Consider the following 15289-nt stretch of genomic DNA (forward strand, 5'->3'; position numbering starts at 1 on the left):
CTCGCGAACAGCAGCCGCGGGAAAGTGGCGACATCGTCGTCCGAAATGCCCACCTCTTGACGTTGCGTTTGACACGTAAGACACGTATAACGTTTTCCCATTTTGCGTCTACACTTATTTAAATGCCCGTGAACTCTGACAAGTCGCTTGTTCCCGGGCGTTTTCTTTAACACCAGGTACGTGCCGAGTTCACGGCTGGCGGGTGTCTTGCACGTGCGAGGTTCATCGGCGGTATCGCAATCGTACATAATATGTTAGCGCACGTAACCTCACACACGCATCTCCCGCTTATCTTCACACCACGCGAATTCAGTTCGGAAGGGCGGATGGGATTGCCGATAATGCATATTCGATGATAACACGACGTTGGTAACACACACACACACACACGCACGCGTGTCTCGTCACTACCTTTTACAGTGCGGTTTGCCAACCACGTTGCGACACTACCGTGGCTTCTGACATTCCCGTAGGTTGTGCGAACGGGTTGCCCTTCTACAGCGACGTCAAGAGAAGCCGGAAAGAAAATGAGCACGATGACCGAGCAGCCGTGCTACACCCTGATAAACATTCCGACCGATACGGAGCCCTTGAACGAGCTCCAGCTGAAGCAGGACCTCGAGAAGGGCGATGTCACCACGAAGATCGAGGCTCTGAAGAAGACGATTCACATGATCCTGGGCGGCGAGAGACTACCCGGACTGCTGATGACGATCATCCGGTTCGTGTTGCCCCATCAGGATCATACGATTAAGAAGCTGCTGCTGATATTCTGGGAGATCGTGCCGAAGACCTCGGCCGATGGCAAACTCCTGCAGGAGATGATTCTGGTGTGCGATGCCTACAGAAAGGACTTGCAGCATCCGAATGAGTTTGTCAGAGGATCCACTCTCAGGTACAGACACAGACATATATATATATATATATATAGACATATATATATATATATATATATATATATATATATATATATATATATGTATTAAATGATACAAAAAGTATCATAGATATTCTACATTTCTCATTGCAGATTCTTGTGCAAACTGAAGGAACCAGAACTGCTGGAACCACTGATGCCGGCGATAACAGGATGTCTGGAGCACAGACACTCCTACGTCAGGCGCAACGCGGTACTCGCCATCTTCACCATTTATAGAAACTTCGAATTCCTCATACCCGACGCTCCAGAATTGATAGCTAAGTATCTGGAGGGAGAACAGGACATGTCGTGCAGGAGAAACGCGTTTCTAATGTTGCTGCATGCCGATCAGAGCAGAGCGCTCGCTTACTTGGCAGCGTGTCTCGATCAAGTGCCCAGCTTCGGTGACATTTTACAGCTGGTTATCGTTGAGTTGATATATAAGGTATGAAGCATGTAGCTATATAGGGTGGCCCAAAGATCGGTTACCATTTCGCACCTCTTAAGGTTCTGGCGCAACCTGGATGATTTTTAAATATATATTTATGAAAGAGTCGCGAATTTGTCGAGCTGGTAAGCAACTTTTGGGCCAGCTTGTATTAGGTCGATTGAAAAGTCTTTTCCCACAAACACTGAATAAGAATTGAAACGAGTGAAATGTATATTCTTTTCCGAGTGAAATGTATATTCTGTAGGAGACGTCGGGACCGACTGAATAGTTCTGTTAATATGCGACTGTGCGCGCGTTCGACGTGTACAGACGGTACGGTTAATGAACTCGTTGTCCAGGTTTGTCTCGCGAATCCGTCGGAAAGGGCGCGCTTCATCAGATGTATCTACAGTTTACTGAATTCGCCCAGTGCTGCGGTGCGTTACGAAGCGGCCGGCACGCTGGTGACACTTTCCAGCGCGCCAACCGCGATCAAAGCCGCGGCTTCCTGCTACATCGAGCTGGTGGTCAAAGAGAGCGACAACAATGTCAAACTCATCGTGCTCGATCGGCTGATCGCGATGAAGGACAGTCCTGCGTACGAGAGGGTATTACAGGACCTCGTGATGGATATACTTCGCGTTTTAGGTGATCCATCGACGATCATGACTGTCCTATACATTATCTGCCATTACGTTTTTCCCGCGTTTACTTAGCGCTTACCGTTTCCTACGCGAAACAGGATCACCGGCCCTGGAAGTCCGGACGAAAACCTTGGCACTCGCCATGGATCTGGTGACGACTCGTACGATCGAGGAGATGGTGCAGTTGTTGAAGAAGGAGGTCCTCAGGACAGCCGGCGGCGAGCACGAGGATGCCGGCAGGTACCGTCAGCTCTTGGTGCGAACGCTCCACGCTTGTTCCATGAAGTTCTCGGATGTCGCTGCCACCGTCATCCCGGTGCTGACGGATTTCCTGTCGGAGAGCAACGAGGCCGCCGCCACGGACGTGCTCGTGTTCGTTCGCGAGGCGATTCAGAGATTCGAGAATCTCAGACCGCTGATCGTCGAGAAGCTCTTGGAGGTCTGCGTTCACGAACAATGCTTCGCTACGAATCGGCATGTTGACGTGAAATATTAATCTTTTCGGCTTTCGATGGGGATCCAGGTGTTTCCTCACATACGGTCCGTGAAGGTGCACAGAGCTGCACTCTGGATCCTCGGCGAGTACGCCACGTCCAAGGAGGACATAGAGGCTGTAATGGGCCGTGTGCGCGCCGCTCTGGGCGAACTGCCGTTGCTCGAGACGGAGAACAAGCGTCAAGCCGGCGAGAAGTCCACCGAGGACGGGAACTCGCAAGCCGCGCCTACGCAATTAGTGACGTCCGACGGAACGTACGCCACTCAGAGTGCTTTCAGCGCTACGTCCGCGCGTGAGTTGCTTTCTCTCTCTTTACTTTGAACGAATCATCTTTTACCCGTGGCTCCCGGCCGCCGATCTCAGTTGTTCGATCGTATAGAACATCTGTTTATAATTTAACGCGTGAACATATCCGAACGTGACGATTTACAGGCAAGAAGGAGGAGAAGCGGCCGGCATTGGTGCAATACATGATGGAGGGTGACTTCTTTATCGGCGCGTCCTTGGCCACCACCCTGGCGAAACTGGCTCTCCGCTACAAGACATTGGAGGACAACATTCAGAAGAGCAATCGATTGCAGGCGGAGGCGATGTTCGTGATGTCCAGCGTGTTGCAGCTGGGCCGTTCGGGTCTTCCCATGAAAGCGATGACGCACGACGACGCGGAGAGGATCTCCTTGTGCCTCAGATCCCTCGCTTGCCCGACACCTCTCGTACAAAAGGTCTTCACGGAGGGATGCCGCGACGCTCTCGGCAGAATGCTGGCCGCGAAAGCGGAGGAGGACTCGCAGAATCAAAAGGTGACTATTGCCATCGCAGATAGCCGAACCTGCCGGAAACGGATTCTGCGCGCCTTTTGCGGTAGACGTTCACCGAAAATCTAATAGGATCCGTCAACAGATCGAGGACAGAAATCGGACGGGATATCAAATAGGGAAATATTAAAAATAGAAATGAAAAATAGCTCAACCTCAGAAGAAGAACAAGTGTGAATTTTAATTACAAATACCTCTTTCCGAACGGTCAATCTTTTCCTAATAGCACGATACGTGGTGGCAAGTTTCATTGAATTCTTCCCAAACTCACCCGTCGTTTCTTTCCAGGCCAAGGAGAAGCCGGGCAGTATCGTGCAGGTGGACGACGCGATACAGTTCCTGCAGTTGAGCCGGGGCTCCGATTTGGCCGGTGGCGCCGGCGATGTGTTCGAGCAGAGTCTGAGCGCGGCCGTGGCCGGTCGGCCCTGCGCCAGCGGGGACGTCCCGGCGCCGAGCGTCCTGAGCAAGGTCGCTCAGCTCACCGGCTTCTCGGACCCGGTGTACGCAGAGGCGCTGGTGCACGTAAATCAGTACGACATCGTGCTCGACGTTCTGATAGTCAATCAAACGGAGGACACCCTGCAGAACTGCACCCTGGAATTGGCCACTATGGGCGACCTGAAGCTGGTGGAGAGACCGCAGCCCATCGTGCTCGCGCCGAGGGACTTCGCCAGCATCAAGGCGAACGTGAAGGTCGCGTCCACGGAGAACGGCATCATATTCGGCAATATCGGTAATAAGCGATCGAATAGTTCCAAGTAGAATTGGAAATTGGAAACATTGAAACGCGGGCTCCTCTTCCGACGTGTATTCCGACTGCTCCACTTTCATCTCGCCAGATTGCCTACTATAAACTTCCCGTCTGTTCGCAGTCTACGATGTATCGGGCGCGGGCTCCGACAGAAGCGTCGTCGTTCTCAACGACATACACATCGACATCATGGATTACATAGTGCCGGCGACGTGCACCGACGCGGAATTCCGTCAGATGTGGGCCGAGTTCGAGTGGGAGAACAAAGTGTCGGTCCACACGACGTTGTCCGATCTGAGGGAGTACCTGGCGCATCTGCTGAAGTCGACGAATATGCGCTGCCTCACGCCGGAAAAGGCACGTTCCACCACTTTTTCCGTTTCATAAGTATCGCCGAGATAACCGTAACACCTGTCACGATTCTGTTTACACAGGCTCTCTCGGGACAATGCGGATTCATGGCGGCGAATATGTACGCCAAGTCGATATTCGGCGAAGACGCGTTGGCGAATCTGTCGATCGAGAAGCCGCTGAACAGGCAGAACGTTCCGGTGGTCGGCCACATCCGTATCAGGGCCAAGAGCCAAGGTATGGCGCTGTCGCTGGGCGACAAGATCAACTCGGCGCAGAAGGAGCCGCAGAATAAAGTGGTGCAGACGGCCTGAATCGCGTCCTCCCGGCCGAAGCTCGCTCTGCACTCGCTGTGCGCAATATTCAAGTACTCGATGCGCGACTGACATCCTCGCGGGACACCTTCGCAGGCGGTTGCTGAGAGAGATTCTCACACGTCTGTGTCCCGACGCGTCCGGGGAATCAGTGTATTATTCGCGACGTACCATACAACCCGCCACGTCGCAGCCACGTTTGACAGACGCGTTTATTATAATTTATACCATGTTATTGTATTACACACTTCTGCCCTCCTCTTTCTTTCCGACGACGCTGTTCTCGTAATCATGCGATCGATACCGCCGCACGAGAGGGCACGATGTATCTGTAGACGAGGAAACAAATATACACGATACTTTTGTCTATGTAAGCCTCGCTCGTTTCTTTCTCTTTAAATACGATTGCATTAGAACGCAGTGTCTTTGTATCGTTCTGAATAAAATAGTTTCCAACCGGGACCGAGTTGCATTGACCGTTTGTGTTTGTCCCCGACGTACCTTTTGTGCCGTAGAAAACCGCACCGGTGTCTCACGAGTTAACCCAGAAAATTCAGTATCGAAAGTATCTATTTATCTATCTATCTGCGGATCTATCATTTGTGTAATAAGCCTTAAGTTTTTTGCTCTAAGCAATAAAGTATAAAGTAATTTTTGAGAAAAGGTCCTTCTTGCGCCGCCAAAAGTTATAATAACACTTGGATCTTAGGAATTGCGACGTTTAGTAGCGCTGGAAACGTTTTTCGCTAAAAGTTGCATTACAGCCATTTACAGCTCAGAGCAAAAAGCAGAAGACTTATACTGTTGTAGATCTAGATTTAATGATTCATTGTATTCACGATATCGAAAGTTGCATAAAGATACAAGACTTACGGCGTTTTTGTTGTTCGTATTAATCGCACGTTTATGAAGAAAACAGATCATTTGTATGCGTGTATGTGAGGATAAATTGGATATTAATTTATCGGGAAAAGCCATTCGAATGATTTGGCGATGTAGTAATCGAGAGATAAGATAAGATAACGACACAGACACAGACTTCGATAATGTTGATGTCGTTCGACAGGTGGTTAATTGTGACTTAACGATGGTTCTGTAATGTCTTAACACCGGCCGATTGTGATTGGACAGTGATTTATTGGTGGTTAATTAAAATTTTATATAAATGCAACTGTCTAAAGCAGACGGTGAGCATATATCGATGATCCACATGATCCCGTTGCTCGAGGATTCAAATTACAATGACATCGGTACAAAGTATAACTGATATTTATAGATATTTACAAGGTAAACGTTGTTTATCGCGTAGTTCAATATTCAGACTAACGTTGAAGAATGAACGTTACCTTTCAACGTTAAGTATTGTGGAATTCGAGCCCTGCGACCCTCGTTAGAACACTGTGGAGTTCCTGGTGACGTCATACGGGGAATTCCATCTTCGCTTCGGAGAACCGCGTTTGTCCGCGATAAATTATGATAATTGTACGTGTGGGTGAAAGGAGAAGTCGTTGGGACGCGAATAATCTCGAAATACCCCTTCGATTTATTCTATTTCCTCGTGTTAAATTCTCGGAAGAGGTAGCGTCCGTGTCGTCATCTCGCCGTCATCTCTCGATTACCACATCGCCAAATCGTTCGGACGGCTTTTTCCCAATAAATTAATATCCAATTTATCCTCAAACGAATCTGTTTCTTTCCGCTCTTCATAAATGCGCGATTAACACGACAAAAACGCTTTCGCGTCTTATGTCTTTCGATAGTACATCAATGGCGGAATATTCTGACGCCGAGGACGCGAAAAAGGTCAAATTTATTATGTATGCAGATTAAGCTTTCTCCAAAGCAGCAGTCATGATGCATAAATATTGAAAAATAAGTTGGAAATTTTCAATACTACTATGTTTATAGAAGAAAAAATTTCACATATTTCACATGTCCCAAACGGTCCAATTAATATCCATGATATGTCGTAATTAATTAATACTGAAATGTAAAATGTATTATTTTCACACTTACAAGATATTGATATTTCAACACTTACACATGCTTTTTATTCTGCGGACAGCACAAATTTCTAAAAGACGCCTTAAGAGGATGTCCAAGATATATATGTATATATCTTTTTTTTTACGTATCTTTCACACATCTCTAAAATGTCTTTGAGAAATGTATATTGCTGGATGAATTCGTCGGATAGATTAATTGGAATTCGGTGAAAGTTACCTTTTCAGCCTGAAATGATCGCAAATTGCTTCTTCCGGTCATTAATTCTCGGCAAGATTCGGAAGCAGTGCCGTTAATTGCAACGCTGTTCTCGTCAAAAATTATTTCTCTCCGATAACAACTCTGCTAACCGCGTTATATCTCCGGTAATGAGATCGCTTTGTGAAAAAACGAAGTCCTCCCAATCTCGGTTTCTAACCAATCTTCGTTTTTATCGGTTGAAGTGTAAAAAAGAAACAAAGTTGCATTCCCGCCTTAGACTTGCAGCTCCATCTGGCCACCATCGACCATGCTTATCGCGAGTCGACTGCACCGTTACATGATAACATCGAACAACGCATTACTGAGGCAACAATATGTAGCTTAACTTGGTGTTCTGTGCGCGCGCGCGCGCGTGCATATGTGTGTGTCCCACAAATAATATTTAATCGTTCCCGCCGGCGGCTCGTCGTCGCGATGTTTCGTCTATGCTTTCAGCGTAAGAATTTTTCACATATTTACACACGAATGACGAGATACATTGTCGTGCGATTTACACCACGCGATATTGTGCGAAGGAAGCGAACCCGGAGCGAGAATCGAATCTCCGATCGAAAACCTCGGTCGCTCTCGCGCGCTTTCACTTGCATTTGCCGCCTCTTCTGTTTATCGCTCTACCTTCTCTCTCTCTCTCTCTCTGTCTTTTTCGTGGCTGATCGCCCATACTTTCTCCGCGCGAAAATATTCTCAGGGTCGATTCACGCTTGCGAATTCCATTTGCCTATTGTTTCGCTGCGCGCGGCTCAGCGATTTCGCGCTCGATGACTCATACGCGCATATCGTATATCGATGTGTTATCAAAAGATATTAGTCTCGCGCACGCGCATTACAGGAAAGAGATGATATCGCGAATCGAAAAAGCTTTCCGATGGTCTCTTCGTGTACTATCAAGATAACGACAGAAAGAGAGATGTCTCGGATTGATAACGAGAGATACCGGGTGGCCGTAAACGACGTTCGCTAGGTTTGCGAAACTCCGGTGGACGGCCAAGAAAGTGTTCCTGTTGTTAACAGAACGAGGAAAGAGAGGTGACGAAATCGATCATCCGCATTACACCGGATCGGTACCGTTACACACTAAGTATCCAAGCTCAGAGAGAACAGAAAATGGCGTCGAAATAACATGAAAATGATGAGAAAATTATTAAAAAATAAGTCTTTTATAATCATTTTCTCGTCATTTTGACGTTATTTCGATATCATTTTGAGGTCATCGTCACTTTCTCTTCTATCTGGGAATACAATGGCACTAATTGTTTCATCCAGCCATAGTGCTTATGTTAACTCACGGCAAAATATATCATAGAGATATTTGCGAAATACCTTAGTGTCTAAATATCTGATTGTCAAGATATCACGGAGATATCTGAGCGGTAAAATTCCGATACCGGCTACAGTCGTATGCAAACGTTGCAGATTTTTATTCAAAGGAAAAATATGATATCGAGCAACGATGTCCTGCGGATATTCTGTGAATATCTAAAATTAAGATATCTTAGATACAATTTAAAATTACAGATACAAAAATATCTGTGATTATATCTCAGATATATTTTGTTGTGTGGGTTATTATTAGCGCGTTCGGTCGTCCCGAATGTCTCTTCTTATTCAAATAATTGTTTCATTGTAAACCAGCCTGCGGCACGTATCGACCCGGTGTCGAGCGCGAGCGATCGAATTCGCCAAGAGAGAGAGAGAGAGAACGCATCCGCCTGGAGAGTAACAGGCGGCCGGCCGCGCCAGGCAACCGGACGAAAGAATAATAAATTATCGACTCCCGCGAGATTATCGTCTCGAATTCTACACATGACGTGTTCCGTACGACGCGGCGGCGGCGCCGCGACAGCACCGCCGGCTGGCGCGATTCGCGAGCGGTGAGCACAGGGTCGTCGTTGATTCGCCGCCGGTGACGTCCCCGACCGGTCTGGTATCCGAGAGCGCGCTCGCGGAACGCGGTCCCGTGACGTGGTTTAACCCGGCACTGCCGCCTTCCAGCCGCATTCTGTGGACGACATTCGAACTGACTACATACGGGGCGCACCATCCAGAAAGTATACACCGCGCACACGTTCGGATATACACGACGCATACACCTGACACATTCTGACACGCCGTCGGCCGAGCGAGTGGGCGAGTGAGCGAAAGAGAGAGAGAGAGAGAGAGAGACGGAAAAAGCGAAAGAGAGAGAGAGAGCGAGCGAGTCGAGCGCGAGCGAGCGAGAGCGCACGTTTTTCCAGCGGGATCACTGAGAAACAGACCGACTGTCCTTGGGCGTTTTTTTCTACCTGCTCTACCCGGCCCAAGTGGAAGGTACACCGGCATCGATCGTCTCAGGGAGGGTGAGTAATCGTCTCATCGTCGTGATTCCCCGATATAGCGATTCTCTCGCGCGGGTGTTATATAACGGCCGCCTTGGCCGACGGAAGGAAACAGGTGCATATAATATTATAACGCGGTCGCCTCGACCCAGGCCTTAGCGTGCGCGCGAAAGAGAGAGAGAGAGAGAGAGAACATCGCCATCGCCGCCGCCGCCGCCGCCGCTGCTCCGGTTGAAAAGTGCTGCGTAGTCGTGGGATCGATTGGAGCGCGCGACGCGTGTTGACGTCGCCGTCGCCGTAGTCGTCGACTATATATTTTCGGCCGCGCGACGGATATAGTCGTCCCTCCTTCGAGAGTGTCCCCGGCGAGGAACGGACGGAGACGGGCAGACAGGAGAGAAAGAGAGAGAGAGGCCTTACGTGGATCGCACATCTGTTGTCGCGATCAGGTCGCGTGGATAACAGCCGGACATCGGATGATGTAACTCGCGCCGGTTCGCGAAAATCCCAGTCACATGCGTCCGGACGCCCCCCGGCCGTTACGTAACCACTCGTCGACCTAACTCCGCTGACTGTCGCTTTTCCCGCAGTGCGCCTCCTCACCCGCGAGCGCTGATCAGACAGAGAGAGAGAGGGAGAGAAAGAGCGTCGGGAAGAGAAATCGCACGCGTAAGTCGAAACTCTGCGAAATCGCATTCCAGCACTCGTTGGCGTGACAGAACGAGACGTCGAAAGACGTCTTTTGGGCCTTGAAGAACACACGTATGTCGCTGTCGGATGTAGGGAGGGACGCAGCCGACGGTTCAACGAAGGGAAAACTCGTCTTCGGGGCAAAGTAAATTCTCTCATTGGCTCCGGTCAGCTGCGTCCCGGCATACGACGTGTTGTGTTCCAGGCAGGCTTAGACAGTGAGACGCCCAAAGGACGTCTCTTTGAGACGACCCTTGGACGTACGTGCAGAGAAGGGTGTAACGTGCCCTTCGGTTTCTTCGCCGTGTCAACACCTGCTCGACTGATCCGATGAGAGAAGCTGTTCTCGCGACCGATTCCAATCATCAGCTGAGCTCTCATCGCATCATCGGCTGCGTCGCGGGGGAAGAAGCGTCGGGACCGTGTCGGAAGCAAGCGCGCACGAGCGAATTTTCTTTTCCGCGCGGCGGGGGGGGGGNGGGGGGGGGGGGATGCATACCTTTGACAATCGCGATAATCTGTCGAGCACAACAAAGCTGTTTGCTCTCTTAAGTGGCTTGAGCCGAGGTGTCCACTTGTGAACGGCGGTGAGATGTTGGGAGATAAGATAATTCGCGTTACGTACACGAGGAAATCGTGATGTAAGAGATTCGGGCGTTGCGGCGCGCTCGGGGATGACTAAGCGAAAAATCGCGCGCGCGCGAGGCGCATCATAGATCGCATCGTAGAATCGGCGGTGTGATTCGCGCAGCAACGCGCGAATATATCGACTCTCTCTCTATATTTACCGGCGACAGCATCTGAGGAAAATTCGCGAAATTCGCGGAGTCACTCGCGCGCGCGCGCGCGCGCGTAAATGCGCATCTCGTCGGGCGAAATTAATTTCCCGGTGCGACGCGCGCGATCTTATCGTGATAAATGATTGTTCCGCCCTTTCACTCCGCCGCGGAAGACACGAGTGTCTAGATATATGCATATATGTGTATCCAACATTGTTTATATCAGATTAATCGAAAGCACTAATGACCGTTAATAACCTTTCCGCGTTTCTCGGAACTGTTGTCGATACGGCAGTCGTTTGGGCAGCAACATTGTAGATACGTCGAATGATCTGTACGCGCGAGGGATGTGATTGACGTAGCTGTTGACGCAGTAAGAAATCCGCGAGCGCCCGCGAGTGTCCCCTCCCGGGCACCGAGTCCGCAGATTGGAGTTTGACCGATCAGGACTCGAGCCGAGCCAAGATCGAAAATGAGTTGCATCATCGAATTCTCGAATGTCCGATTCGCTATCGATTTTCCCACGCCTAATCTGGTACGGGCCTAGAGAGGTTCTAAGGTGAATGCCACACGCGATCGAGCTGGATGACTTCTATTGGAAAAATCAGTTTGTTCGGATCTACCGGGATTTAGAACGGAGGACCGGGCGTTTTCGTCGAAGGAGACAGAATTTGCTTCGTCGAGAAATTGCGAAAACGCGCCTGGTCGTCCAATTGTTGGGTACATCCGACCGAACTCGTGGTTCAACGCCTGACCTCGCACTGAATCACCGTCCTCTTGTGTTTCAGGCTTCCAAAATCCCTCCTATCTACGAACGTCCAACAACCAGCAACATTTCAGTTGAGGAAGGAGGTGTCTTTAACGTGAGTAACTGCGGAGGAAAGAAAAAAAATCCCTCTTCCGGAAGGGAGTTTCTGCCGGGATGGACGATCAACCGGTCGATCTGATCGGTGTGACACGAACGTTTCAGGTATCAAAACCATGCAACCGTCAGCCGCTTCCGTTATCTGTTTCTCGTGGCGTGAGATCGCGGCCACTGGGCGAAGGCATTGTCGCCTCTACCAAGGTAGATACCATACCTCTGCTGAGCCCGACAATGGAGTCCGAACTTTTGAAGGAGCCCTGGGTATTCCCGCGCACAAAGGCAAATCCGACGAAAGAAGAGGACACCGCGGCATTCTCCGCTTGGGAGGAGAACTTTCAGGATCTGAGCAGTTGGTGCATGGACACGTTCCAGGCTCAATGCGATTTTCATATAGGTGAATCGACTACGTTTAAACTATCAGGTACGTGTTCATCTTCCTTGAGAGATGCTGTACGATCGATTACTTTCATTGGCACCACTTAAAGTATCACCAAATAAGTCGGGACGGGGGGGTTTTTACGATAACGGCGTTTAAAGTCCGCGAAAGCTCGTCGTCCGCGCTGAAATCCAGCGATGCTTTTCATTGGTCTTAAATGCTCCCTCCCCAACGTGGTTGGCTGTCTGGGGAATTCTGCTGCTGGGGTATTTGTTTCGTTGTATAAATCACGAAAATGTTATCGACGCGAGATCTCTCAGGCGAGTCGACAGCTAAGACATGCTCGCTTTCAGGTACGAAATACGAGGGTAACGGCGTTTCGACTGTGGAAGAGGACGGTATATTAAAGGATTTGAGGGATAGGACCGATGATGAGAAGTGGAATTTAAAAATGGATACCGTTAAGGCGACTACCGGGGAGTCAAGTGACACTCGTCACTTGCTGCTGTCCCCAACGGAACTGGTTAAATACGAGAAAGGGTACGGTAACGAGGAGAACTATGCGTCCAGCTCGTGGTTAATGTCACCCGAATCAACAGCTTCTACAAGTACCTCGTCGAGTAAACAGCATAACACAACCGACATTAGCGCACCAATCCAACCTGAGTATCGCGTGAGCAACGATTACGCTTGCCCGGCCTCGTTTGATTCCACCGCAGGCCAGCACGAAACATGGGACGAGCTACCTACGATCGAGGCGATTGGCTCCGACACGTTCGACCTATTGTCATACCTTTGCGACGTAAGTTGATGATTTTATCGCAGGCTTGGCGCAACCTGTGGCGTTGTCCACTGGAACTTTTATGTTACTTTATCGCATTATTGTTATTCGATTCGGCCGATGAAACTGAGCTGACTGATAAAATCGATATCTTGGTCGCAGGACGAGATGCGTTCGCCGGAAGGTAGCGTTTCCACCGATTCCACGGCAGTGTTGAAGCAAAGATCGCTCACGGCGTCGTCGCCGATATTCACAGCGAACTCCGCGAAGGTGAAGACCGAGGTGAAGACCGAGGAGATAACCGAGCCGCCAAAGCGTCGAAGAATGGAGACCCGTGCGACTTCGACGATGACATCGTCCCCCGTGGAGACCCCCACGACGTCATCCCGGAGGTCGGAGAGGACGAGGTCCTCATTGGCCAATAACAAAGGGAAGGAGAGAATCACCGTCAGAACGAAGAAAGAAAAGAACGACCGGAAGAGGTACTACGAGAGCGACTCGGACGAGGAGGAGGAGGATGATGATGAGGATGATGATGAAGATATCACTCTCATGCAATACCGAGAGTCCCGCGAGAAGAACAACGAGGCGTCGCGGAAGTCGCGGATGAACAAGAAAGCCAAGGAGTCGGAAATGGCCGTAAGGGCGGTCCAACTGGAGAAGGACAACAAGATACTGAAGATGAAGGTCGAGGAGCTGGAGAAGCTCGTGACATCGATGCGCAACGCGCTACTGCAGTCCGCTTTGAAGAAGGAGTTTTAAGTATGCGTTCTTTCATACTGCGAAACTTGTCGGGAAACAACATGTCTCGCGTAATCTATACGTTACACACCTTTTTCGTCCGTTATGCATGCGTTGATGACGCGACGATGTCCCTTTGACACGCGAGATCGCATGACGTATCACGCCGACTTGTTTGCCTTAGTCGTTGCGCGGCACGGGGTTAAAGGCGTCCTTGAGGCTTCACTGTTATTGTTACTTTGGTGTTGTTTCGTCGTGTGAGACGCGACAGCCGTCTACCGGCAACTCATGTCTATCTTTACGCAACTTAATTGTCCAGACTAAAGTTATCCAGAAAAATTAAACTATATCCGCGGAAGAAAAAAAAAAAACGAAGCGATAGACTAATTGTACATTGCTACTGCGATGCGAGTTAAAAGTGCATGCGTTCGGCTTGCTGCATGTCGGTACACGGGAAATATTGTATATTAAGCAAGAGTTTATTTTGCTATAAACGAAGAGGACACTGAAATTAGAGTATGTATTTTACGAAATATACATTACACACACACACACACACACACACACACACATATACGTACCAGAGAAATAAATATATACAATATATATATAAATACATATATATATATATATATAAGTTACTTTGTATACATCTCAGAGAGGGTACTACACGAGCGGACACACGATTTTTAACAATGCGATATCCCAATCGTGACAGAATTTTAATTGATTCGAACAAAATCGCATAGTCATATTTTGTTCAGCCTTGTATTGTACCTGATACACAAAAAGAAGAAGAGGAAGAAAAATCACATGCATATAGAAAGAAAGAGGGAGAGAGAGAGAGAGAGAGAGAGAGGGGGAGAGTTCTATCGTAGAGAAGAGTGTAATCGGTAATACACAGTTTTCTACTACTACTACTGGTGTGTGAAATTAACGATATCGATACGATGTAAGAGCAAAATCCAATAAAAAAACTTTGTTTCAAAAAGGAAAGATAGAATCAAGTCAACCCCGTCTCTCGCGCGCATTACCTCGCGTGAACACAAATGCCGCAAAAATAGCGCGCGTGTAAAAATAGCGAAACACACCGTCTGTGGACGCGGCTCGTGAGGCCGTTTTTCCATATCCGCGTCTCTTATAGATTCCAGCGTGCGATGCAGGCCCCATGCCAATTCGCGTTAAGAGTTGCGCGCGCGGCAACACGCGAGACACTCACGTGGAGACCGCGCGGATATTATTAGCGCATAATAACACGATCACCGTAAACATACCTACGTACGTGCGCGTACATGTACCATACATGATACACGCGGCGCCGAGGTATTGTCAGATAATTGCAAAATCGATAACGGCTCGATATACGGTGCGGTCAGAGAGAAAGAGAGAGAGAGAGAGATGATAGATATTTATTAACTCCAGTAGCTATGTTACAACAGTATTTACAAACATAATATTGTGTATAATAATAATTGTTTATCGTCTTATTACACTGAGAAGAAGGTACTTGAAAAATTTATCCGTGGGGATGTAAAGTTTATTTCACAGAAATAAACCTTATATTTCCTGCGAATAAATTTTTAAATACTTTTTTCTTATTGTATCTACTGTACATCTCCACGCTATCTCCTCTTGATATGTTGCGCCAGCATCCTTCTAAAACTTTGCAACCTTTGTTCCCTCTTTATCTTATTCGGCAAATTGTACATTTTAAATCCGTCTCTTTCTGTTCTTCGCTAGTACTATATATATATATA

At 48.6% G+C, this 15289-nt stretch overlaps 2 protein-coding genes across 3 annotated transcripts; both read left to right on the top strand.

Moving 5' to 3' along the window:
• Positions 1–20: 20 nt before the first annotated feature.
• LOC106741664 (coatomer subunit beta) lies at positions 21–5182 on the top strand. Of its 2 annotated transcripts, none has more exons than XM_014613899.1 (10): positions 21–76; positions 476–895; positions 1031–1364; positions 1709–1997; positions 2092–2432; positions 2517–2781; positions 2922–3289; positions 3593–4037; positions 4177–4412; positions 4490–5182. In XM_014613899.1, the coding sequence occupies exons 2-10, from the start codon at positions 528–530 to the stop codon at positions 4718–4720; spliced, it is 2877 nt and encodes a 958-aa protein (XP_014469385.1). In that variant the 5' UTR covers positions 21–76; positions 476–527; the 3' UTR covers positions 4721–5182. The 2 variants fall into 2 exon arrangements, with proteins under 2 accessions (XP_014469385.1, XP_014469384.1); XM_014613898.1 differs by lacking the exon at positions 21–76 and adding an exon at positions 83–176 and having other exon boundaries at positions 474–895.
• A 6059-nt stretch (positions 5183–11241) lies between these two features.
• LOC106741557 (protein giant-like) lies at positions 11242–14526 on the top strand. Its single transcript, XM_014613686.1, has 6 exons — positions 11242–11268; positions 11317–11328; positions 11558–11632; positions 11740–12055; positions 12364–12812; positions 12954–14526. Exons 1-6 carry the CDS (start codon positions 11242–11244, stop codon positions 13551–13553), a joined length of 1479 nt encoding a protein of 492 aa, XP_014469172.1. The 3' UTR covers positions 13554–14526.
• Positions 14527–15289: the final 763 nt, after the last annotated feature.

This window comes from Dinoponera quadriceps, unplaced genomic scaffold (assembly GCF_001313825.1).
Source record: "Dinoponera quadriceps isolate SergipeBrazil2010 unplaced genomic scaffold, ASM131382v1 scaffold586, whole genome shotgun sequence".
Lineage (NCBI taxonomy): Eukaryota > Metazoa > Arthropoda > Insecta > Hymenoptera > Formicidae > Dinoponera > Dinoponera quadriceps.